At 39.9% G+C, this 24,266-nt stretch overlaps 2 protein-coding genes and 1 long non-coding RNA gene across 15 annotated transcripts in view; 1 reads left to right on the plus strand and 2 right to left on the minus strand.

Moving 5' to 3' along the window:
* dctn1b (dynactin 1b) overlaps positions 1–19,928 on the minus strand; it is a 32,978-nt gene extending 13,050 nt beyond the window's left edge. For 3 of the 12 annotated variants that reach the window (XM_076877445.1, XM_076877446.1, XM_012921454.4), the window contains exons 1-6: positions 16,656–17,111; positions 11,594–11,845; positions 10,140–10,218; positions 7,788–7,819; positions 5,769–5,813; positions 1,897–1,914 (exon numbers count right to left, since the gene is read on the minus strand). In XM_076877445.1, coding sequence (XP_076733560.1) covers positions 1,897–1,914; positions 5,769–5,813; positions 7,788–7,819; positions 10,140–10,218; positions 11,594–11,845; positions 16,656–16,688 — 459 coding nt within the window. In that variant the 5' untranslated portion in view covers positions 16,689–17,111. Of the gene's footprint in view, positions 1–1,896; positions 2,480–5,768; positions 5,814–7,787; positions 7,820–10,139; positions 10,219–11,593; positions 11,846–16,655; positions 17,112–19,802 lie in introns of those variants that run through there. The other 9 variants (XM_076877454.1, XM_076877453.1, XM_076877452.1 and 6 more) reach the window with 5 other exon arrangements.
* LOC143413957 (uncharacterized) lies at positions 17,817–21,489 on the plus strand. 2 transcript variants are annotated; one of them, XR_013094517.1, is made up of 4 exons: positions 17,817–18,422; positions 19,852–20,482; positions 20,745–20,791; positions 21,363–21,489. It is a non-coding gene; the product is annotated as an uncharacterized LOC143413957 (long non-coding RNA). The 2 variants fall into 2 exon arrangements; XR_013094518.1 differs by having other exon boundaries at positions 17,831–18,422; positions 19,852–19,960.
* On the minus strand, positions 21,187–23,566 carry nat8 (N-acetyltransferase 8). Its single transcript, XM_004539915.6, has 2 exons — positions 23,403–23,566; positions 21,187–22,235 (listed from the first exon to the last, which is right to left on the minus strand). Exon 2 carries the CDS (start codon positions 22,222–22,224, stop codon positions 21,562–21,564), a length of 663 nt encoding a protein of 220 aa, XP_004539972.2. The 5' UTR covers positions 22,225–22,235; positions 23,403–23,566; the 3' UTR covers positions 21,187–21,561.
* Positions 23,567–24,266: the final 700 nt, after the last annotated feature.

The following is a 24,266-nucleotide window of genomic DNA, read 5'->3' on the forward strand; positions in this document are numbered from 1 at the left end:
CTTGGCAACAACAGAGACACTGACTGGTACTGCCGCTGTGACCTCAATGACCGCATTGTATCTCAGTTAGCTTCATCTATGTCGAACTACACTCATACTGTTGAGGTAACAGCAGCATTCAGGTACAACATGTGTTTCAGACATGCTACACCGCAGGGTGGATGACAAGATTTGCAGTTGAGCTTGTAAAGAAACACTTTGCACTGTATAACACACATGGGTTACACTATTTTTGATTTCCTACCTCGAGGATGACAATGACAAATGCAGTTAAACTATAGATTCCCTGGTAACTTGTCCACAAGTCTTCAGTCACCCAGGCCTATAGACTAGCCAACAATCCCCTGTGAGGAATGTGTATTCCTCAGTGGGTTGGAGAGTGGTTTTTGAAACCAGTTGCAAAGTTGCTGCAACACAAATGCCCTTGTGATTGGTTTTGGTAGCAGACTACCACGGCCGACTACAGTTTTCATGGAAGATACCAACTTGTCTGCAAACACTTGCCATCTAACCACTACCAGTAGTAAAACTTATGCAAACTGGGAATGCCTCCAAAATAAGAGATTGAAAGCAATACATTTTAAAACTTTTACTTTGGTGGTCTCCATTTATGGTTTGTGTTACACTCTGTAGTTTTACGACTGCTTAGCAAGTATTTGGGGAGTATATGCAGACAAGCTGGCATCTTTCATAAGTCTGCAAGGAGGTGCTCGGTACAGCACTGTAACCCAACTTCACCTACTAACAGCAAAAAACCTCCAACATTCGACTGGTAGAAATACATTTTTCCCCAACTAACCAAAGGTTATCAGGGCTTCATAGACTGATCTCTAGGCCCAGGTTACATGACCTAATTATTTTCCAGCGACATGAAACTGAGAAACTGAGTCGCTATTCAGCAGATTAAAATCATAGTCTGTTTTTCTACAACATACTAAAGTTCAAATTATTTTCTTTAAAGATCCTGGAAGTAAGTCTTGCGACTAGTAAGTCTAGATTTGCACATGGAAAAGATTTCTAATATATTACAAATGTACCAATTAACCATTGTCTCTGTTACCTGTAATTAGTGTTAAATTACAGAGGAAACAATCTTTGACGATACCAGAAAATTCTGAAGCATTCAGGCACTGCTACAATAAATCTACAGTTAACAATATTAATCTTTTCTTGTGACTATCACTTCATATTAAAGTACGTCTATGATGATGATTTAAACTTAACCCAAGCCTGACCAGACACTTGTATACTTTCTACCATATTCATGTAAAATGATCTGTTGCATCCAATTATCTTCCACTATCTGCCCTCAGTACACTCAATCAATATCCATCTCCATCTGGGCTTTGGCTTGTTATTGTTCTTTATTGGATTAAAGCACTACCATCCAACAGAAACTTGCCCAAGCTTATAGCTGTACCACCTAAGATCTGTCAGTCCTCTTAAACCACCATGTTGTGCTATAGTTGCCAGAACAAACTGTACTCAAACCACATCTGCCTGCTTGCCACATCTGCAAACAGTGATGGAAATCAACGTATAGTCTTGAGTAAGACATAGCTTCTGTATGATGAGGCTAAATAAAACAATAAATATGATACAAGGCAACTCAACAACTGCAAACACATGTAGAAGCATGGACAGCTACCGACAGCATGGGCAAAATAAACTTAGAAGTCAAAGAAAGAGCACAGCTGAGCTGCAAACACTTTTACTTTTATGCTGGGAATATTAAATATCAATGGTCTGGGGAAAAAAATGGGAAAAAAGGCAATTCCACCTTAAACAAAATGAGGACACATGACCTTTACAACAGCTCTGCCAACAAAACGAAAAGGATGATAACATCAACACAAGAAACCCAACAGAAAAAGAGCATCACATGGAGTTCTGTACCTTCCGGGGTGCAGGAGTCTGTCTCATCATTTTTGCAAGGGAAGAAGACATACACACACACGGTCACCCAGAAACATACAAACACACACACACAAACAGGAAGCTGATAAAACAGGCAAAGATCCACAGACAGCGGGTTCAGAACAGACAGGCGGAAAGCTGAAGCTGAACAGTCAGACAGGCAGCGGCTCAGGCCGGGGAGCTGCAGTGGTGCAAATGGCCGCGGCGATTTATTCCCAGGCTCCCCCTCCCTCCTTCTGTTCGTCCCTTCCTCCTGCTATCGTCCTCCTTTATGTCCTCTTTCTCTCATAATCCATTTGCCGGCGCCCTCTGTCAGCACCTCTCTTCTGCTCTCGCCTCTGATTAGGACTCGAACATCCCTCTGCCACGAGCCTCCAGCCTGCTGCCGTTTCCTGCTACACCGGAGACGCCTCTCCTCCCCTAACCTCTCTCTCCAACCCTCTGTCTCATTTCCCCCCCTCTTCTCTCTCTCGCTTGTTGGGATTTGTCAGCTGCTCCTGCATTACATCACTGTGTGCCCTCCTCCCTCCCTGCTGCTCACCCACTCATCACCACCTCTAACACAGACAGACAGGGGGGAGGGAGGGAGAGGGGGAGGGAGGGATGGGTGTAAAGTGGTGATTGGGGACAGACAGGGGAGGAAAGGGATGATGTGAGGGAGAGGAGGGCGGGACTGTAAATGGAGGTGAGAGGGGAAAATGAGCAGCCATGCTGATGCAAGCCTCTCTTATCTCCTAGCAACGCTGGCAGATCCTCAAAAAGGTTCATTAAAATGAGGCTGATGAAAACAAAAGGGGTGGGGGGGGGGGGGGGGGGGGGGGGGGGCGACACCTGAGCGGCTTTATGAGGTCTACCTTTCTTAGTGAGTCTTGCTATTTTTGAACTGCGCCTAACCGTGCTTTACATAGACACATACCCAGAGTACAGAGGTTAAGAAAGCCTCACATAAAAACTCAGAAATGCAAACATCATGACAGCCAGAGATAAGATCCGAACTTTAAAAGTAACATTAACTGTAGCAAAAGGATTTTTTTTTTTATTTAAAAGGGAGATTTAATAGTTCGACAGTCTCCTAAAGAGCCGTCTAAGGAAGCAATCGTGATACCTTCCTCACTAATCTGTTGCTCTGCACCAACAGCTCAGCAGGAAGAGAGAGGGATATCTACCTAATCCACAAAGTATAAGATACTCTGATTAGTTGTGAGCTTTAAACCTCGAATACTTTCACGTCATGGGCAAAAATAACATGGGGAGAAAATGTCCAATGAGGTTTTAGTAAACGGGCGATGTTTAAGAGTATTAGGAATCTGATTGTGGAGAGAAAAAAACAAAACAAGCAACAGGACGTCAGGCAGCAGAGGCAGAAAGAAAAACAGCTTATGAGTATCTATTACAGAGCAGCTTAGAGAAAACTGTCCTGTTCAAATATTAAACATATCTTTTCATAATCCACTCAAATTCTCTCCAGCACACAGACTAAGTGCTACTCTGAGAGCGATGGAGTGAGAGCGGCCGACAGACAGAGTGGATGCGGAGATGGGTGGAGATGTATCAGGTTCCTGCTTTCCCAGCACACAGAGGGAGGATCGCTGCCTCCGAGGTCACTGCAATGCAGCTTCAACGAAACGAAAGGAGATAAAATTACTGTCCAGAAAGCATAAATAAGCCCAAAACCTTAGCTGAGAAAAATAATGGCTTATGGGTCAAGCTTCAGAACAGCAGTACAAAAGCATTTTACTTTGCTTTTCCTTCGCTGAGTTTCCATTTTGGTCTTGTCTAACATTTCCTACTCTTCCTCAGTTTCACCGGCTCTGTGACTGAACATTTGATCCTCCTGCTTTAAAGTTCCCTCCTGATGTTCAAAGTCAGCTTGCCAAGGAGGAGATGCAGACCAGGAGACGATAAAGAAGAACCGAGCTGACGGGAAATCTATACTCTGCAGGTTACTGCAGGCAGGAGGGCAGCTCATTTCACCTCAGTCGCATTCTGACATTTTCAAGGAACGCCTGCATGTATGAGTCAGCCAGGAATGACAAAGAGCAGCGGACAGCCAGCTTGGATCTCATGATAGACGTGTGGGAACAAATACAATATTATAAGGAAATTATATTTTCTAACTTTGTGGCTGGTCTCAAAATTATTGTGTAACAGGATAATGTACACACCACCCTGTCTTTAATAAAGACCTTTATTAACAAGAGTAATAGGGAGTGGTGCAACAGATGGTCCAGCCCTCACAGAGCAGTGAAGTCAGCATCATGCAGTCAGTGTAGGATTACATGAAAAGACAGAAGAACTGCAGTTCTCTAAGATGCTTAAAACAACCTTGGAAACTTGGTGACGGTCACACCAAAGACTGGTTTAATTTAGTTTGTTCTCTTAATACTAATGCTTTAGTTAGTAATAAATTAAAGTGATTTAGTAAGGCTTTCATTCAAGAATCAAAGGCTGAATCACTGGACTTTTCAACAACAACCGAACTAATCCATCTCATTCACAAAAACAGAGACTTCAGGGTTTAATATAAAAGTGTTAACTTCCATAATAGGTTGCAAGATATGTTAATGTTATCAAAAATGCGTGAATATACAACTTAGTATCTAGACTGAGCAGAAATATCCCAAAAGTGACAGAGGAGTGAATGAGAGGGCAGGACCAAAACCCATGAACCCCAAAACATGTCCTGATCTTTACAGTTATTTTTATTTCATGCAATTAATCTACTGCAAAAAATATCTATTGCCAACCAAAAAGTCCAAAGCTAAGGTGTAGAACATAAGATCCAGAAACGGCCTGGCAAAGACTCAAATCTGGCCGGTCTTTGGAGAATGTGACGGAGGATATACATTTTTGAAAGTATTTTTTACAACATTTCCTACTAAACAAAGACCTCCCCATGGCCATTCATTCAACACCAAAGTAATTAACCAATAGAAAAACAGTTAAGTCAGACAATTTCCTGTTTTTTCATTGTCTACTATACATTTTTTTTAAAAGTGTGTCTGTGAATTAACAAAAACATTGTGCTTTACAATTACAGGACAGTGTGGGTAACATGCTGCCACAACTTCTACACCTTTTACAGCCTGTAAGACACAGGTGACCCTCCCCTCCCATACAAACCAAACAGCAGACCATGGCTTTAACGGGTGGGGGGAGATCGTAACAGTTGTGTTGACAGATTTCTTTATCATGTAGAAAACCTGAGACATACTGTTAAAATCATACTTCTTTTTCTTAATTTGATATTGCGGAGATTAAATGTGCAGTTAAACTTCTTTACATCGACACAAAGAGGATTTTCACCACTGTGGCCCATCCAAAAAGTGCTGTATGTGGTGCATAATGTAAAATCTGTTTGACATCCCTGGTCAGAAGCCTAAGATAGTTACATGATAATGATGGACTGCTTTTTGTCCTTTTTGTTAGCTCGTGTGTGTCATTTTACTTTTATAGATGCAACCTTGCAGAGGAAGTAGGTGGTAAGTGGTAACCATTATTGTTAAAAAACAATGGTTCCATGCAGGAACCACTGCACGTTCACAGAGCCTCTGAAAAACCTTTGGACACTTAGCAAACTTAGCATGTTTGAATGTGCACAGAAAGCAGAAGACCAAGCAGACAATGTTGGACAGAGCTGCACCGAACAGAGAGCAGAGAGGGCGGTGAGGTGATGGGACACAGCTTTCATTCATACAAACACAGAGCGCTTCAGTACAGAGACCAGAGATGGCTGCGAGGAGTCATGGGTAAAATGAGGGGTGAGGCTCTGTTGCCATGCAGCAGCGAGGCCATTCAGAGCCACGGTTACCACGGTTACTACGGTCATCATCATAACATTACCACTGTACCGAGGTTAGAGAAACATGCAGCACCTTTTTGGGTTTCACTCCTCGCTGCGTCGGTCAAAGGAGGTAAGGAGACGAGGAAAGGAAGGAGGAGGGAGGGAGGGTGAAGGTTAAAGATCAGGAGTTTGTCAGCAGCATGCCAGAGGTGATGGGAACTGTGGTGGTTTGGACCTGTGTGTTGGACCTCAATAACTTTCACAAACACAAATCTCTTCATACTCACTTCTTCATTCTCATTTTGTTCATTTTCTCCACATTAAAAACACATTAAACTACACTTTCGTGTAAAAATATTTTCATTGCCTATTATTAAAATAATTTGAGCCATTCTCCCATGGCTGGTCAACAAAAAAAATTATTCTTCCATTTTCTATGACACAAGCAATAAAAATGGAAACAATGAGATCCTACAAATACAGTATATGTAAACATGAAGTACTACTTCTTTCAAGGGTAAGGTTTTACATATTAGGACATAAAAGATTATCTGGTCATTACCAGGTATTAAAATTAGATCAACACAACCTGAGATGAACAATAAACAGGACACAGTACAAGTTGTAATATATTTAACAAAAACTGAGTGAAAAACAGAAGCACACCCCATGATTCAGTACCTTGTAAATCCACCAACAGCAACAAAAACCTGAAGTGACTGTTTTCACTTTATCACTTACTAAGGACCAGATTATTTTCATTATGTCCTCATACATGAAACCTTACAGTTAACTTTCTTTTTACAATGACCGTACAATTTGCATAAATAAAACAACATATCTGGTCATAGAAAAAAGTCATTTAAATGTGACTAATTTGGAATATACTTTTTAAATCAAATGCCTCCGTTCTGGTTTCCACTTGACAGAGTGAACTTATCATTACAGGTTATTCCCTGTGCAAAGATTCTCTCAAAATGCTGACATTTGAATCCAGGACTGTCAGTGGATTAACCTTTAACAGCAAAGAGATTTTTTTTTCCTTGATGTGTACAACTTTAAAGTTTAATTCAAACCCAAAACTTCTCAAAATTCCTTTAAATCCAGATATCCATACATCACTATAGTCACATCCATAAACCATGTTTGCTTTTGCTCTTTTCATCAAAAGTGAACTCACACCATATTAACAGACTGCAGGTTTAAGGTAAATTTAACCAGTATACTTCTCTTCAGCACCAGATTTCTATTAAAACATATAACAATTCCTATGAAAAATTACTGCAATGGATTTAAGTGTCAGTTTGACGTGAAGGCAAAAGTCAAACACACTAAATAAATTATTAGTTAGATCAGTGCTTTTTTACTCCTGAGTCATGGCTCTGATGTGCTGGATTCTTTCTACATTTTTCTTAGTGTCTACCAAACATGCAGAGTAACACTGGACTTACGTGAGTAAACGGCGCCCTCTACTGGACAGAGAGAACTCATTCAGCTCTAGAGCTACAATTTGGTTTAGCACATTTCTGAATTTGGTAAACTCAGATTAAACTGTAATTGCATTAAGATGAATTAAATGGAAATATTTACAGATGTAAATATGCAAGAGCCTCATATAATATTGCATATTGTTTAATAATCCCATTACTTTATTTTTTTTTATTGTAAATTAAAACTAATTACCACATCACAGTGTTATGTTACACTAGTTTCATGTAGGAATCACCTTTTAAATTCCCAGCCATGCTATGATGAAGCCAAATTAAATGTTAATCTACTGCAGGCACTTTCCCCAAACACCTGATCCTAACAAAACCTAACAAAACAGCAGCCGTCAGAAATAAATTAAATATCTCACATATGAATCTCCCTGCAGAGTGCAAATCGCCAAACAATAAACACCAACACATAGCACTTACTTTAGTACGTCTATGTGTGAGTGTGTGTGTGTGTGTGCAGGTGGAAGTCTGTATGCATGAATGTGTGTACGTGCAGTGTGGGTGTGTGTGTATTCAGGTGTCAGGCGGCACGTTTGCCTCGGCTTTCCTGCAAACTTTGCGTCACAGTGCAGCGTTATCTGACTCACCAGTTTAGCAGACTTGGCTGACTCCAGGATTTCTGACGAGATAAAGAAGAAACACATTCCCAGAACATTAAGATAAAAATCTTTAAGAGTTATAAAAGTCCCACAGCAGGCTATGGCGCAAACAGAGTCAACATAATTTATTGTTCATTCACCAGATGGTCAAACCTGACTGGCAGCTGTTGAAACCTGTATGCACCCTTATTTAAAATTCACTTCTCCATGCCCTTTTTTCCCTACTCAAGTTATTGAGGGAAAGTGTTATTTGCATGCTGGTGATCTCACCGTCACTTTCAGAGCCCCATTTACTTTCAGACAAAAGCCAGATCGTAAGACAATAACTTTTCTTTCTGGCTTTCAGGCTGGCAGAGTTCCAAATTAAAGGCCCTAACTCACATAATGGCTGCAGCAGCAGGTAAGAGAGACAAAAATCTGCATCCTGGAAGATTTGTGTAATAGTAATAATCTGAATAATGTCTCTTTCTTCCACTCACACAAAATAAAACTAATAGAAATGTGATTGTGGTTTACAAACTTGCGTGTCAGAGATTATTATGAAAGGGCGACAGAACCGGATGTTCCAATGCCGATATTTTCTTGTTTTCAGTTGGCTGATTGATTTCATTTGTGTCTTGGAGGCCCTTCATGTTTAAAAATAAGAAAATATTGGCAATAAGGCAGAGGTAAAATTACAATGTGTACAATGTGTACAATGTGCCTTGCCGCAAATTAGCAACAACAGGCAAAACAAGAGAAAACTGTAAAGTTGAGACCCACAGTGGCTGAATATATTTGAAGATATGAAGATGTAATATGGGAAGACTTGGGAAGGCATGTTATAAGAATTCAATAACATTGAATGGATAACGGTAAAGCCAGAGTGGATATAAAACTCACTGAAAAAGGTACCAGAACAAGAGACAGACATTTTTTAAATATATTTATGGGGTGTAAAAAAAAGTAGCTCACCTAAATAGACTGGAGCCTTTTGAATGTTATTACTTATACCTGTCAGCTACACTTACTGCTCATCTTTCCCTTTGCATTTTGGTGCATAGCAGCATTTACAGAAGCACTCAGCGTTTCAAGGCCTTTTCTTCGCGTCACTGCTTTAAATGAAAAAGTGTCTTGTTGCCAGGTTACATCTGAATCAACTGTCCAGTCTCATTTAATCTGCCTTTTCATGGCCCAGATGTCCATCAAAAATCTCACAAAAAAAGTGTTTACCACTGAAACATCACGAGTTTAGTGGGGAGAAAATAATGTGTTATCCACATATATGTGTGTTAAGATCTCAAATCCACATTGGGATCCACATTCATAATTCCCTCACTTGATAAGACATGACATGATAACATATTTCCTCGTAATGTTAATCTGCTGTAGATCGTTTTATGTTTTTTAGACCTGCCACTTCTTTTGTCCTTCATTTATCCAGTTTCCTAATTTTTCTAAGGACATGCTACACACCAAGTTTTCAGCTAATAAGTCTTTCGAAATCACCTTATTTGTGCAAAAAAAATCAATTTTATGCCTGTTAAACTATGTTATCTTTAACATTTTATATAGATTCAAGAAGTGGAGCACATTACATGTTCTTGTGACAGGCTGTTAGTAACAACATGCATAAAATGGGAATTTAAAGTTTGTTCTGTGCCAAGTTATCTGTAATGCGTAGAGACATAGACACAAGTTAAGTGCCTTTTTTATGCTTGAGCGATTTACGGGTCAGTGTTACGTGACTTTAAAAAAATAAATATATAAAAACATTCCTCTGAAAACAGCCAGAGAAATGACGTTTGGAGAACTACTGCTCAAAAGATTTGCAAAAAAGTCGGGCTCCTTAGAAGACAAATACAAAGATATGAGGGGTGGCTCAAGATATAGCAAAGTACTCTTAAATAAAGACACAGCTATTGTTTAAACTGTGGCATGATCATCACCTTTATCTATAAAGCACTTTAAAACAACCACCGATAAAGATTTTGACATCTGGTGGTGGCTAACTTACCGTACGTGGGATTCAAATCCACAATTTTTACTTGTTATTCACTCATCACATAAGTAAAACCAGGCAGCATCCCTGTAATAAGATACTAAATGTACCAAAGTGCTTTTATATCTTAGATCTTCAGCTGTCTATCTAAACTACAGCAGGAGAGCAGGTGAGAATAAACCCTGCTTATTGGTTTCAAATATGGCATGCACACTTACTATCAGGCTCTATAAGGACAGGATAGACTGGATTTTACTGTGTTTGGGCATTTTTTTTAATTTTACTGATAAAGCAGTACCAGCAGAATACTAAAGACGACCTGCAAATATGACCATCTGGATGTGTGTGTGCGTTCTCACCTCGTTTGGGAACCTTGCCAGTGCCGGGCTCAGGTGTCTCAGGAGACGTTGTGTCTGCCCCATCATCTACCAGCTGGATCTGAGACAGCGGGAGAGAGACGTTTAGTCATGTCTTCCAAAAACACAACTGTGAGTGCTGCTGTTAAATGAAAGAGGTGACAGAGAAGAAGAGGCACAAGCGAGCCTTTTAAGCCAAGCAGGAGACACGCTGAAGAGGATTAGTGACACAACTGCTAATCTACAGTAAAGCTGAATCTTATGCATAAACGTGTAATTCTACATAGGTTTGATGTTTCTTTTTAGCATTAAATTCGTATCACTTTTTTTCAGCACAGTCAAAAGGTAAAAAGCTTTAACAGTTACTGGTAACTGTAACAGAACACACAAAGTATAAACTGTTCTCTGCTAACATTTAAGTACAACCACCATCACATTAATTGGTAATGATTTTTTAGCCCTGAAGTGGATGGATTTGACGAGCAGCCAAAGAGTGATTGATGTGTTTGGATTCAGCAATGTAGACATCTCGTTCTGATTTGATGACTGCAACAACTTTGTGTAATTTGATCATAATAAGCTACCGTAAAATGGTGCTTGTCCCAGCACTAAAACAAATAGAATTAAACTGACAGTCACAAAGACAGATATGACAATACTGCAAGTTACATTACACTGACTGTTTATTATTGTGAGCCCGCACATAAGAGATATCCTGCAGGTACCATTTCTTCCAATCTTTTGACTTTTTCTTTTTAGTAGTAACAGTCCAGTTCCACATTAGGTTGGCAACCCTAGAGATGTAGATTACAGTCATATGATTAACATAAACCTCACTGTAAACTTGCTCCTCCCAAACAGATTTATTTATTTATTGCCAGACTCAGTGTGGCCTATTCTCTTAGCGCTACTTATGAAGGATAAAACAGGTAAAGTAAGCCATCGTAATAATCACAGGTCCATAACCTTAGCCAGTATAATATTTCAGAAAGACTTTTGCAGGATAAATACATTTTTTAAATTTAAACCCAAACATGGAACTGGTCTGTGTATGTATATTTTGAAGGAAATTATAAACAAACACAAGAAAAGAAGTCATCAGTTTGTATTTGTTTTATTTCTATGCCTGCAAACCTTTGATTGTGTAAAACAGAGTTATTTTGCTGAGCTGAGTCATAAAGGGATGCCTGAATACATTGTGAGAGTTCTGATTTATAGTTGAATTATGGTCACATTATGCAGAATTTTGAGGGAGAGAAACTCGGAGCTGTTGCAGATCAAAAAGAATAACCAAAGACCCCGAAGCAACAAAAACCAAAAGCACCACAGAAGACAATAAAGGAAAATATCAGCCCACACACACAGCACACTGTGCCACATAAAAGGAAAACAAAATCTCTTATGTGTTAAAAAAAATAACTGGGGTAAAGACATTTACTTAATACACCTGTATTTACCTGTGACTGTCTCACAAAAATCCCATGATTCTCTTCACAGGTGAAGTAACGCTTTCCCTGTACGGTGCCGTCATTTTTGCCCTTGGCTTCATCCAGGATGACCCCCACCCATTTTCCAGAGGCAAAGAGGGTGGTCCCGATGTAGGCCACTGTGCCACGCTGCCCCTTCCCAATCACCTCCACCAGGGAGCCCACTTTGACGGGCCGCCCGCCCCCGTCTGAGCTCATCCTGCTGCTGCCACTGCTGGTGGTCTGGGTGGGATGAGGAAAGAAAACACAGACCTGGGCTGTTAAAACAGGCATTTATAATCAGCTCAACATCACAGGTGATTTAGTTTGAGTGGTATTAAGAGGTATTTAATGTTTAGCATTAGATTTAGGTTAATGTATTTATGTTAAATGCTACTGTTTAGTTTACTTTGAAAGAACCATTTTCCACATTGTGTTGGCAAAGGTTTGCAAAAAATTGATGTTTCACATTCAATAGATTGTCAAGATGACTGAACTGGTTGTGTTCTGGTTATATTTCTATATAAAAGTAAGGTCGCCAAACACTTGTGTCCTTTTGCAGTTAAATCATAGTCATGCAGAAACTCTGTCACAATTTGTGAGGGAACGTCTGAATTTCTTTAAAAAATAAAAATAAAATAAAAAGTTCAAATGAATTTGAAATTGTGATTTTCCCCAATTTATCACAGTTAATCATCACATTATAACAAACAACTGCATGTAACTACCAACTTAACCCAATTTAATCTCATAGCAGACTGACAGCAAACTGACTCAGTCTTATTGTTATTTTCTTGCACTCCTGATGCACCCTTAGAAGAGAGTAACTGACCGCGAGTGGTCACAGGCGTGGTCGCCGACCTTAACAGGCAACAATATTGCAAGATGATTGCACATGTTAATAGTAATTTTTGGTCAAGTTGCTGTTTTCAATCACTGTGTGATTGTAGCAAAGACCGATTAGCTCAGGGATTAGGGTTGGTTGGGTGATACAACAGCGGGTGCTTTTATGAGACACAGTGGCTCACCTTTGAGGGACAGAGGACCAGGCCTCATCCTGATGCTGCTCTCTCTAAATGTCAGTGCACGCTTGAACAGCACTGCTCTTTCTTTCTAGCTGAGGAGGCAAACTTTATGGTAATTCCATGGCAACAAACACCTGAGACGTCACAATGCAATTTGGATGTGTGAAGAACAAAATGCACACAAGAACGTTTTCAAATTGGCTTCAGCTACAATATTTTGTAATCAAATAATACTGCATAACCCAATTTACAGAGCAATGTCCTAGAATTGATGGTGACTCAGCAGAACAGTGCAGAGAGGAGCAGATATCATTCTCTGCTTCAGCTAAACACACACTGTCTATGTGTTGCTGTTTAACTTAAAGGTTAAACTACACAAAAACCTTTGTGAAAGTTTAACCAAAAACAGAAAAACACCTATAGCATGAAGACTCTTCGACAGACACTGTATCCTCTGCTGTCACTACTGCTGCAAGAAGCTGTGCTGTTATGTTAATTTGGGGCTTTTAATGATTTCTTAGAAGTGTTCATTTTCAGAGTGGAATGATAGTACATCGTACATCTTTACTGACTTTAACAAACAAGAGTTGCGTGCACAAGTTTTTTATCTAGTTTATTTTGGAATAACTGTAATCTACGCATGTTGAAAAGTATACAGCCTTAAATATATACATAAACTCGCTCAAATCTGGTAACAAGTGGTGATGAAGGTTCTAAAAAGAGGTCTGTGTCTTTTAACTTGATAATGCCAAGCCCTATTAACTTGTCGTTAGCGATCATGACTGACAGGAACTGATAGTTTTGCTTTGTCTGCATCTCACTGGACTGCCCAATAGTCATATAGGCACAGTATTAAAGTCGAACAAACTCAGTGAAGATCGAAGAATGAGTACAATTGCTTGACCTGATGATCCCGATGTTATTTGGATGAGTCACCACTCTGCCTTTGTCTGGAAAAAGACCTAAACTGTTATCATCAGTTGTGGGAAAATTGGTTAGGATCAACCCAGGAACCACCAAGGCTCAAGCCTGCCATGAGCTGAAAACTACAGGAACACCAGCATCTGTCATGGTCCTGGGACTGCTGACTCAGTGTTTTTGTTTTGATTAAGAGTTGCTTATGTTTCTGATTAATTCTTATTAAGATTTGCTAGTTCCTAGGTTTGATTTCTGTGCTCCCTCTGTTTAGTGTCTAGTCTGTGTCTCGGTGCCTGCCCTGGTCCCACATCTCCTGTCTAAGTTCCCTCTGTACCGTGTCAGTATCGGGTCTCTGAGTCTGCCAGTTTCACGTTGCAATGGACTAAGAGCCATCTTTTGTGCCACCCAAGAAAGAAACCTCTGCTTCAAATCCACTACACATTGGGCCTGTGTAAAATCAACACCTTTAAGCTTGATTTAAATTTGTAGCTGCCCACATTAATAAATCAAACTAATTCTGGAGAAAGGTTTTTTGGTCAGACAGAACAAAGACAGCACTATTTGGTCACGACAAAAGGTATGTTTGAAAGAGTAAAGGTGAGGTTTTCAAACCTAAGTACACTATACCAACTGTAGCATCATGCTCTGGGGCTGTTCTGCTGACAGTGGTACTGGTACACTGAAAAAAGTGAATGGAACAATGAAGGAAGAGGACTACCTCCAAATCCTTCAACTTCACCTCAAATCAACAGCTACGGTTGAAACTTGAACACAGTATTCTAACAGGACAATCATCTCAAACACACATCAAAACTGGTTTGGAATTTTAAAAAAGCAGGCTGACATTAAGTTTCTGGAACAGCCTTCCCAAAAGGAAGGCAATAAACCAGTTTAAAATGTAAATGAACTCTACCAATTTTTCCAAGAAATGTTGTCAAATATTCAGCCAAAGCACCTGGTCAAGGTGCAACCTGCTAAGGGACATTTAACCAAACTGGAGGTGGTTGTAACTTTTTTTGCCCTGTGTGGAATAGAGAAAGTCCAAAATAAATTTAAACTTGTGTTCCCAGTTCTTGCTTTTAAAGTCAATGAAGATGTATGCTGTACAATTATTCCACTCTGCAAAAAGAACAATTTAAAGAAATAATTCAAAGCCCTGTGACATGTATGTCCACAATGAGTCGATGTAAATTTCTGAACACAAATGTACATTATGGTCATTCTAGTTCTAAACATAAACCTCAAACATTTGACTTTACTTCTTGTTTTCTGTGACACACTCGCTCCAAAAATGTCCAAACAGTTAACACCAGCTGAACAAGTTTTCCAGTCCTGTTTTAGTGAGCCTCAGTTAATGTCCTCTCTGGCCTGCATGGTGATTAAAGTGGCGTCTAAGTCTACAGTGAAGGTCCTCAATAAAGGCAAAACGTATTATGAACAGGTGTCTACTCTCTTCAAAAGAAATCAACACAAGTACACTGGACTGCCATTTGTTCTTCAGATAGCAAAAGCTTCAAAAACAGTTGATGTGATTTATGGACCAAGACACACATTTTGTTAACTGGATTATAATTTCATGCGTTCAAGGAAACCCCTTTATTCAAACATGTGGCTTACCGTACTACATATTTGGTATAAGTTTGAACTTGTTAGCTTTTAGGTCTTCAAAATCTAATCTGATCATCTGCTCCACATAAAGCATGAAGCTTCCACTACATTGTGCATTATTCTTGAGTTTCAGTATTCATGAAAACATTAAAACATAAAATCTGGTTAAACCACATGCCTAAAGGTCTTAGACAATCAGTACCCTAATGTAAGGTCACTGAAACTTTGCAAAGTATACATTGGAATGCTGTAAAGTAAGGAGCGCTTTGCACAATCACTCCAAGAATTTTAATGGTCATAAAATCCTGGCTTGAAAAACATATTTAAGTATAAAGTTGGTGTTTCAATGATTTAAAGGCACTCACCTCACACTGAATGAAAGTTACATACATGTATCTTTATTATAAACAACCATAGCTCCTCACACATAAAGTCAGACAGTCACTGCTGATATTCACTTAAGTGGCAGCTTTTATTCAAAGCCTGGATCCCCTTAATTGTTTAAAGTCGAATTAACTCCTCTTATAATTCATGACCAACATGGAGCGAGACATTTTAACTAGTCATGAGCAATAAATGATGCTTCCACAGTTTCTACGTCACAGCTGAGTCCTTGAAGCTTTTACTTAAAGCGTCAAATCACTTCAGTCTACATGGCTTCACAGGGCAACACAGCTCAACAATCTGCAATCACACATCCATCAGGGGATTATACTTGAAGTCATAATGAAAACTTGAAAGCTAACGAGTCTGTAATGATGTATTCACCGATGTTCAGTCATTGCTTAGAACCGTTTGCCATGTGCTGGAGGCAGAAGACCCAAGGAGGGCGTGCTGAATTATTTAGTGCCACTCTACTCTTACAACACACGCAAGGCTCGCACTGACTTTAAAGCTGAAATAAGATGAAAAACACGCATGTAGCTTTCTGATTGTCAGCACGATGTTGTATTTAAGCAAGAAAAGCTGTCATATGCGTGCTTGCCACAGACCGCCTCCATATAAGTTAAAATCCATACAGTCTAGGAGCTATTTTTGCTTAGTAAGCTGACATGTAAGATCACACACTGATGTCATCCCTCCCATTGACAGCAAAGTCGCCTGACTCAGACACGGATGACAAACAGGAAGTCTTCTGGGCTCATGGATTGTGTGTTTAGCTGATAACAAAAAGCGAGCCAACTACCTACCTACTAGTTCACAGGTCGTCAGAGTCAAGTCATAGCAAAGGTATGAGCTCTCAACATCGCAGCAGCAATGTTGATATTGCCCCAGAGGGGCATTTGAGCCGAACAAAGAGGCGACAATTCAGACAGAGGAATGCAGCAGTGAAATGGATTAGAAACCCTCCTATTGAAGGCAGGAATTGACAAGGAGGGGATGACAGAGTGAAACAAATCAAAGAAACCTTACAGAAACAATGGCCCGCTGAGCAGGACAAACTTAAACGCCACTCAGACCGTTCATTCAACTACCTTGAGCGTATATATATATCCACTCACCCGGGTGTACGTATTCCTCCTAGTGTGTGACATGATTTCTGGTTGCTGAGCCCCCCACTCAAAACTGCCAGTCTTGACTGAAAGAGCGTGTTATTGGGGAGAGCGTCAGCCAGACAGAAGGGGGTCGAGGAGAGGGGAGTGGGGTTCAGTGATGCTGCCGGAGCGTCTCCCTCTTCCTCTCTGTCTCCTTGCAGAATCACACCATCCCTCTCCTATTGCTCACAGTACAGCCCGAGCTCCCAAAACTCCACCGTCCCGCCTCTCTGCTGCCCACAAGCCAAAGTCTGCGGGAGCTTTTTTCACCATATCAGGAAGTCTCTGCTGGGGAGGATGCTGCCAATCCAGCCCTCTGATTAAAGGTGCCAAAGGCGAACAGCAGCGATATGAAGACGGGGGAAAAAAATAAAGCCAAGCTGGGTCTGCTGTGAGCGCATCAGCTGAGGGGCAGCACTGCACTGTGCTGTGTCTAAGCTGGCTTCTGCAGGAGGGAGGGTGGTTTAGGCCCAGACAGTGCTGCTGGGTCCTAAAGCCTGCAGACATGCTTCTCAAAATAGACAGCTATTATTCCCGTGCATGCCCTCATTGTTTAGGATGATGCAGAGGTTCAGGCTTGTTTTTTACTTCTTATCATGAGTGCACTGATCAAAGGCTACTTTCAGCCTCGGCAACACAGACTTTTAAGGTAAAAATTAATAATATTGACTCAAGTTATGATTAATCAGTCAGGGAATGGAAAAAGAAAAAACATACGGGGTCGTAAATACATCAAAAGAAAAGGCTGAAATTACACTAAACCTAATTTCTCGCTGCACTGCAGCCTATAATGGATTTCCAGGGGTTTTTTTGTGTGTTTTTTTTTATTACAAAGCATTCCACTTTCTTTCATCTGCTAGAGTGAGAACTGGGAGGGGGGGAAAGTCAAGAAAAAAAACAGGTGCTAAGCATTTTTCATCCAGTGGGAGGTGAACCAGTTCAAGTTAATCAACTGCTGTTTCATTGTGGTTGAACACAAAAGGTCCAGGTGATGCTCCATAACACAGCACATTGTAAGCAAAAAGCAGCAGAGGTTGCATTAGGGTCCAGCCTAAAACTGTGGCCCATCACAGAGCAAGGATTAGTTCTTTTATCTGCTAACTGCATGGCTGGAGCTTTTCAACTCCCAGTCATCTCTGTTTCTCTGCTGTCATCTCTTTGCAATGGAAGCAAGCGCTGCAGGGTTTCTGTGTAAAAGCTTTCAGCTTAGAGGCTGATGAGAAACGCTGGCACCCAAGCCTTCAAGAGGAGAATATTTTTCCTTTCAAAATGATGCAGGACATATTAAGCTTCAGCAACAAACATGGGCCAGGATAACAACAAAAACCAGCCATATATGCAATCCACAGACTAATATTTCAGCTGGGGGATAGCTGGGGATGTTTAGGGACAAAACAAACCTCTGCAGTGTCTTTGCACCCTTTTATGCAAATGATGGAGGCAGAACCAAAAAACGGGGGTGTTGGGCATTTGTGGGAAGAAATAGAGAAGGGGAGCCTCTTATCTCTCTAAAGACTAGCAGACAGTCTAATTCAAAGCTCGTCCTCCTTATAGAAGATGATGGAAGAGAAACTGAGAAAGAGGCGGTGCTGCTGCTTTGAGCCCACTCAGACCAGCGAACGGGAAGGACGCAGGAACAGAGGTGACACTCTGGGATTTTAAGCAGGAAAATTACAGCCACACTGCACCTCTGTCTGTCTGTCCGGGAGGAACAAATCAATATCACTCAACAAGGTAAAAACGAGCATAACTATTGCTCCAAGGCAGCTTTTATTTAGCACAAGCTTGGCTTATATGACACAAATTTTGCCAATATGGACACAGCAGCTGACGGTCGACTGAAAAAGAAACTGCAGCATCATCCAGGTAGAGTTTTAGAGGTGACCATTTTTAAAAGGAGACACTACGTTAAAGAAAAGAAACTAACTGAAATAAATTGAATAAATAATTTGTTCATTTTAGGTCAGGAAATATTGAGGTTACTGTGATTATTTTTAGCTTGGTTTATTAATCTTTATGTGAATAACAAACATAATTAATGGACTTACTTGAGTCACTGAATTATACATTTAAATTGTAATCAGTGTAGTTGAGCAGTGTCACTCAAGTTTATTTGAAGTGAGATTAAAACAGCAGATGTGACCATGCAAACCTTTTTTCAAACAATGTTTTTAAATGTGTCTAATTGCTGGAGAATACTGGGGGAATTACAGCCTGTAATGCTTGCATGTCAATGATATTCAGGATGGTCTCATCACTGAGCAATGCATAAAAGAAAAGTAGGTCATCAGTTGAATAGTTGTGTAAAGCCAGCACTTCAACCCTGTATGCATTCAATTAGGATTTGAGTGCATAAAACACAAAGCACCCTTAGTATAAACTGGTATAAAGTATTTATAGTGTGCATGTCTATAGTCTGTACCATATGTTTACATATGTAATCTGGTGCCATCTAGTGTGTATAAAATCTACTGAAGGCTGAAATTCTGCTGCAATAATCGGGACATACAATGATATCTTATTTATACATGTATTACTGGGAAAGAATTAAGATACTACTACACATTAAAATAATAACTATATACATTTCTGCGTATTGCTTCTGCTGGTAATCACAATAAATCACAGCATGGGTGTGGCTGAAGCCCTACAGGACATTTTCTCCCGACAGATTAACCAAACTGGATGACAAATTAAGAAAAACAATCTGGATTAGAAGATTATTTAATTTAACCGAGAATAATCATCCCTTTAGGATTGGATATCGACACAGCCGCCTTAATAGCAAGCAAGGCTCATTACACTTGCCATGTTCTTCATTATTAGTCGTTTTAATGTGAGAACATTTAATTTTAACAGCTGTAACTAATACTAAACCTTAATTTTAACGCTCACATTTGGTGCTGTCAGCTGTCAGGCAGACACTCCCTGATCAGCTGCTAGCAGCAACGTTCGTTAGCTTCGTTTGGCAATTTCAATAAATGAATAAAAATAATAATATCCAAGAGATAATATTAAGAAACCCCACAAGCTTATAGTTTAAGACAGGTGTGTGTGTGTGTATTCTGAGTTAAAACCCCGACGGTCAGATGATAAATATGCACTAATACCTACCTGCTTACGTCAAAATATCCGGCTAACTGCTCCGCTTCGTCCCTGACAGGCTACATCCATCCATGGAGGTCTGGCCGGACACATCCGCTTCGAGGTGGCCGAGCTGCTGCCTGACTCAGCCCGCCTGACACAAACTCAGGGGCCCGATGAAAACTCAAGTATTTAAACGAGCTCAGCAGCACAAAGATGACACGGTTTAAACACATACAGACTGAGGCTATATCAATAAAAAATGAAATAACTTTTTAATTTAAATTTTGCTTTTTTCTGTCATTTTTGTGCTATTTATCGTGGCATTATTTTGTACTTATTTCCTGATTACAGGCAAGTACAAAAGTACCTTATATCACAATTTAAGTATAAATTTTAAATGAAACAAAAATACTCTTCACAGCTTTAATTATTTTTTTAAGGAATAAAACAACAACCTGACACAGGTGAGCATCATTGAGGTGGTAGTCATTTACAGCGAGGCATATAGCATGTAAAATAAACTCAAACCAAAGCAGTGACCCAAAATATCTGTTTGGGTTCTTCACCCTGCAGCCACAACCTCCCCCTGGCCCACAGTAGACACTGTTGGGCTGAACAGCTGTCAGCTTCCTTTTTGGGCCTCCAGCAGTACAATCTATAGTCTCAACACTCTGCTCAGAGGACCATAGACATAAAGATGACTTCAGGTAGTTTTCCATGCATAGAGGTATTAAGTGATTTGTACATATATGAGTGTATTTCTGGATAAAACAGAAGTAGTGCATGCATTGTAACATTACACACCACTGTGCAAAAGTCCTAAGCTACCCCTCACTTATCTATATTTTACTCCAAGCAGCCAGACTATCTTAACATTTTTAAGAGGGCCTTGAGGAATACTTCTTCAAGGTTTCTAAAGTTCTTTTAAAGTTTTCTGTCGGCATTGACTGCTTTTTCGTGTATTTTCAGTCCAGTCTTTGTACCTGACCAGTGGAAAAGTGGCTGTCAAGGATAAGGTATGGCAAATGATATAAGAACTGGACTGAAAATCAGTGGTAACAGGTCGAAGGAGATGATGGAGAGATTATTCCAAATTAGAAAATGTTTCAATACATATATGGAGGAGGTAAGGAGAGACATGCAACAGTGAGAGTGTAGAGCCATCTGTTAAAAACAGTGGAGGCTCTCTCATTGTTTGGACCTAGCTAACATCTGGTGATGTTAAAGATCTTGTCCAAATTAATAGAATTATGAACACAGAAAAGTACAGTGAGAGAAATTTATAACCAAACTATTATGAATATTTTAATGACACCAGAGATTGTTGTGGCTAAGTTACTAAAAGGGCCTCTAGTGATCTCCTGTATTGGATCAATGCATCACAAACTGAGCAAAAACAACAGATTTGAAATAAATTTTGTGTTCAGATGTATACATTTATTGTTAAAATCATGTAGAAGTTAAATAAAATGACAAATCAACACAAAACCCTTAACAAAAGCTGAGTTTTTCTACTTTAACATTTTGTGGAACCAACTATTTTACACACAAATAAAACAGTAACGATCTTGTGTGTGTTTGAAACAGGAGAAAACACAACTGGACCAGCTCTACAAGTGTTGAGTAAACACGCCCCCATCTCAACCCCCCATGCCCGACCTGTCCAGAGTGTTTCTGCCTCAATCAAATACATGCTGGGAAAACACAGAGTGGAGGAACTAGATAAATGTGTTGTACTGCTGCCCTGAAATGGTTGTCAGTGTTTATATCTGATTCAGTCCATTCTTCAGTCCTGCTGTAAATCAAGTCTGTACTCAAGCAGGGTGAAGTTTAGGATTTTGCCAAGAAACTCTGGAACGACAAACTCTCTTATCTTTTTGTAGCCCATGTGCTCGTACAGCTTCTGAGCATCTGTCTGCACCACAGAAGTCTGCAGTATTACAGCTCCGTAACCCCTGTCGCGAGTAAATTCAGCCACTGTACGACACAGAGCCTTTGCGATGCCCATCCCGCGGTGACTGCGGCGGACCGACATGCGTTTCAGCTTCAAGCAACCAGGAGCATCCTCAGCAGGAAGACAAGCCACCGAACCCACTACCCGGCCATCGCTATCAGCCACCCAAAAGCATGAGTCTTTCCCTTTCAGGTAGGTCTCACTGATGTTGTTGAGGTCCTTTCTGAGCGTGGATTCGATGTATTTGTTGAACATGTAGACGACCATCTGCCGGGCTCCAGCCAGGCAGAAGGTGACGGCCAAGACGGGAAGCAAGAAGGACTTAGAGCTGGTCAGGAGAGCGCAGAACATGCACATGAGGACCATCTGGGTCAGCGGCTGCTTCAGAACGTGCACAAAGGATGAAGGCACGTGCTCACTCATCCCCAAGGTGAAGAGCTCCTTCACAACATCAGTATCTTCATCATTAAACTTCCGGATCTGAATGTTGTCCATGGCTCGTTCAGCTTTTCAATCACAGAGGTAAAGACATGAGAGATGTCAAAATACAAGCAGGGATCAAACAAATCTGCAATACAAAATCACTTTTTTCACTCTGACAAAAGCTTTCTTTATCTCAGGTGAAAACAATCATTTTCTGTAGTAATTAGTGGTAGTAAAGACATCTAATCATCAACACTTGAATGCAATTCAATTTCCAGAAAAATATATTTTGTCTTTGCAGAAATTATAACCTAAAAATACAGACACCAATATATTTCAGTGAGATAATACACTCAACATCTGCTTTATTAGGTACACCTTTCTGGTATCGGGTTAGACACCGATTTGCCTTTAGAATTCCCTTAATTCTTCTTCTTTGGTCCATGTTGACACGACAGCATCACACAGCTGTTGCAGATTTATCGGTCGCACACCCGTGATGCAAATGCCCTGTTCCGTTACCTCTTTTTTAAGACACAGCTGATCACGTTGTTTCACCAACTCTTCTGCACAAGGCATATTGTACAGGGTAAAACAGCCGTGGCACTTGAAACAACAAATGCAATCTCCACATTTTGACTTTATTCTCGAAATAAATGTTAATAATAATGAAATCCTCCATCGGATGGCTTGATTTATTGTAATGTGAGTACAATAACAGAGTCATTAAGACACTTGCAGAACAGGTTTCTTCTTTATTTCATATGCAACCCCTTTATAAATCCTGTTGACTGTAGTCTATTTCCAAATATAAGCGAAAATGTCGACCATCACAAAGATTAAGAAAACCCTGCTGGCTTAAATGACTCGTAAAGTATGCACCAGAATAAACAGTGTAAACATAAATAAACAAACACGGTGTGGCTGGAGTTGGAAGCTATTTTAAAAATTAAACAGTTTCATCTCTGATCGAAATGTCCGTTAAACACACCTGAAGGCACATCACATGAGTTAGCCCAAAACCGAAATAAGCTTTAGTAATGCTAACTGTCCGCTATTTGACCAGATATTAGACGGGACACGTTCACATATTAAACTCGTCGTGTCCTTTCAGAAAAGGTGAATAAACAATCCAGATTAGCCAACAGAAGCTAGCATCAGTGCTAACCTCACAAAGGCGCTGAGGATTGGACTGCAGTTTGCTCTGATATTTTATGACTCACAAAAACCACAAAATAAATGCGACTTACCTGTTTTATGCCAGTCCTTGAAAGTGGAGTGTAAATTCAGTTTACCCAAGTCAAAAGCCCTTCATTTCGCTTGGCTCCTAAACTACTTCCTCATGTCTACCGTGCTACATTCAGGGATCGTCGGAAGAACTTTGAAAGCTGGCGTGAAAGTGTTTTAGGGTTGATATTAATGCATTTAATGTATTAATGTATTTTTACTGTTACTGTTTTAGGCTGTTGCTACAGCCTTTTTGGAGATATTGTTCCAGATATGGAGATAATGTTGGGTAAAGTTTAAATCTTTACTTGCAATATCATTGTAATATCACAGTTTTGCAGTGGTGCACTGCCAGGTTTCCTGCTACGTTTCCAAACAACTTCACTACATTACAAGGATAAATAGTATCCCTAGCCTTCTCTGTGATGTGTAAGTTGTATTGCAGATTCAGAAGTACACTGCATATACATGTTACTGCTTAAGAGTATTGTTTTGAAGACTCACCTTCATGAGTTAAAAAATTAAGATGTCCTCACACATCAACTATGTATAGCCCTAATATGCAGTATTCTTCTGCTCAATCACTGTTTATATCCTCAGATACACATATACTTATGTAATCAGCATTTTTTTGTACATTTCATGATTTCATAGTATATAGAAACCATTTTTAAAATTTTTCATTGCAAAGTAATTTATTTTTTAAAGTGTCACACATATTACGATAATCACTTTTTATTTCATTTCTTAAAATATTTGAATGCTTTAACTTAACAAAGACAGTGAAGAGAGATGGGAAATGAGGGTATTTAGAGGATGGATAGGGGAGCAGACAGCCCAGCTAAACAGGAACCACCACTGAAGGCATTTTCTCCCATGTCTTATGT

This window comes from Maylandia zebra, linkage group LG19 (genome assembly GCF_041146795.1).
Source record: "Maylandia zebra isolate NMK-2024a linkage group LG19, Mzebra_GT3a, whole genome shotgun sequence".
Taxonomy (NCBI): Eukaryota; Metazoa; Chordata; class Actinopteri; order Cichliformes; family Cichlidae; genus Maylandia; species Maylandia zebra.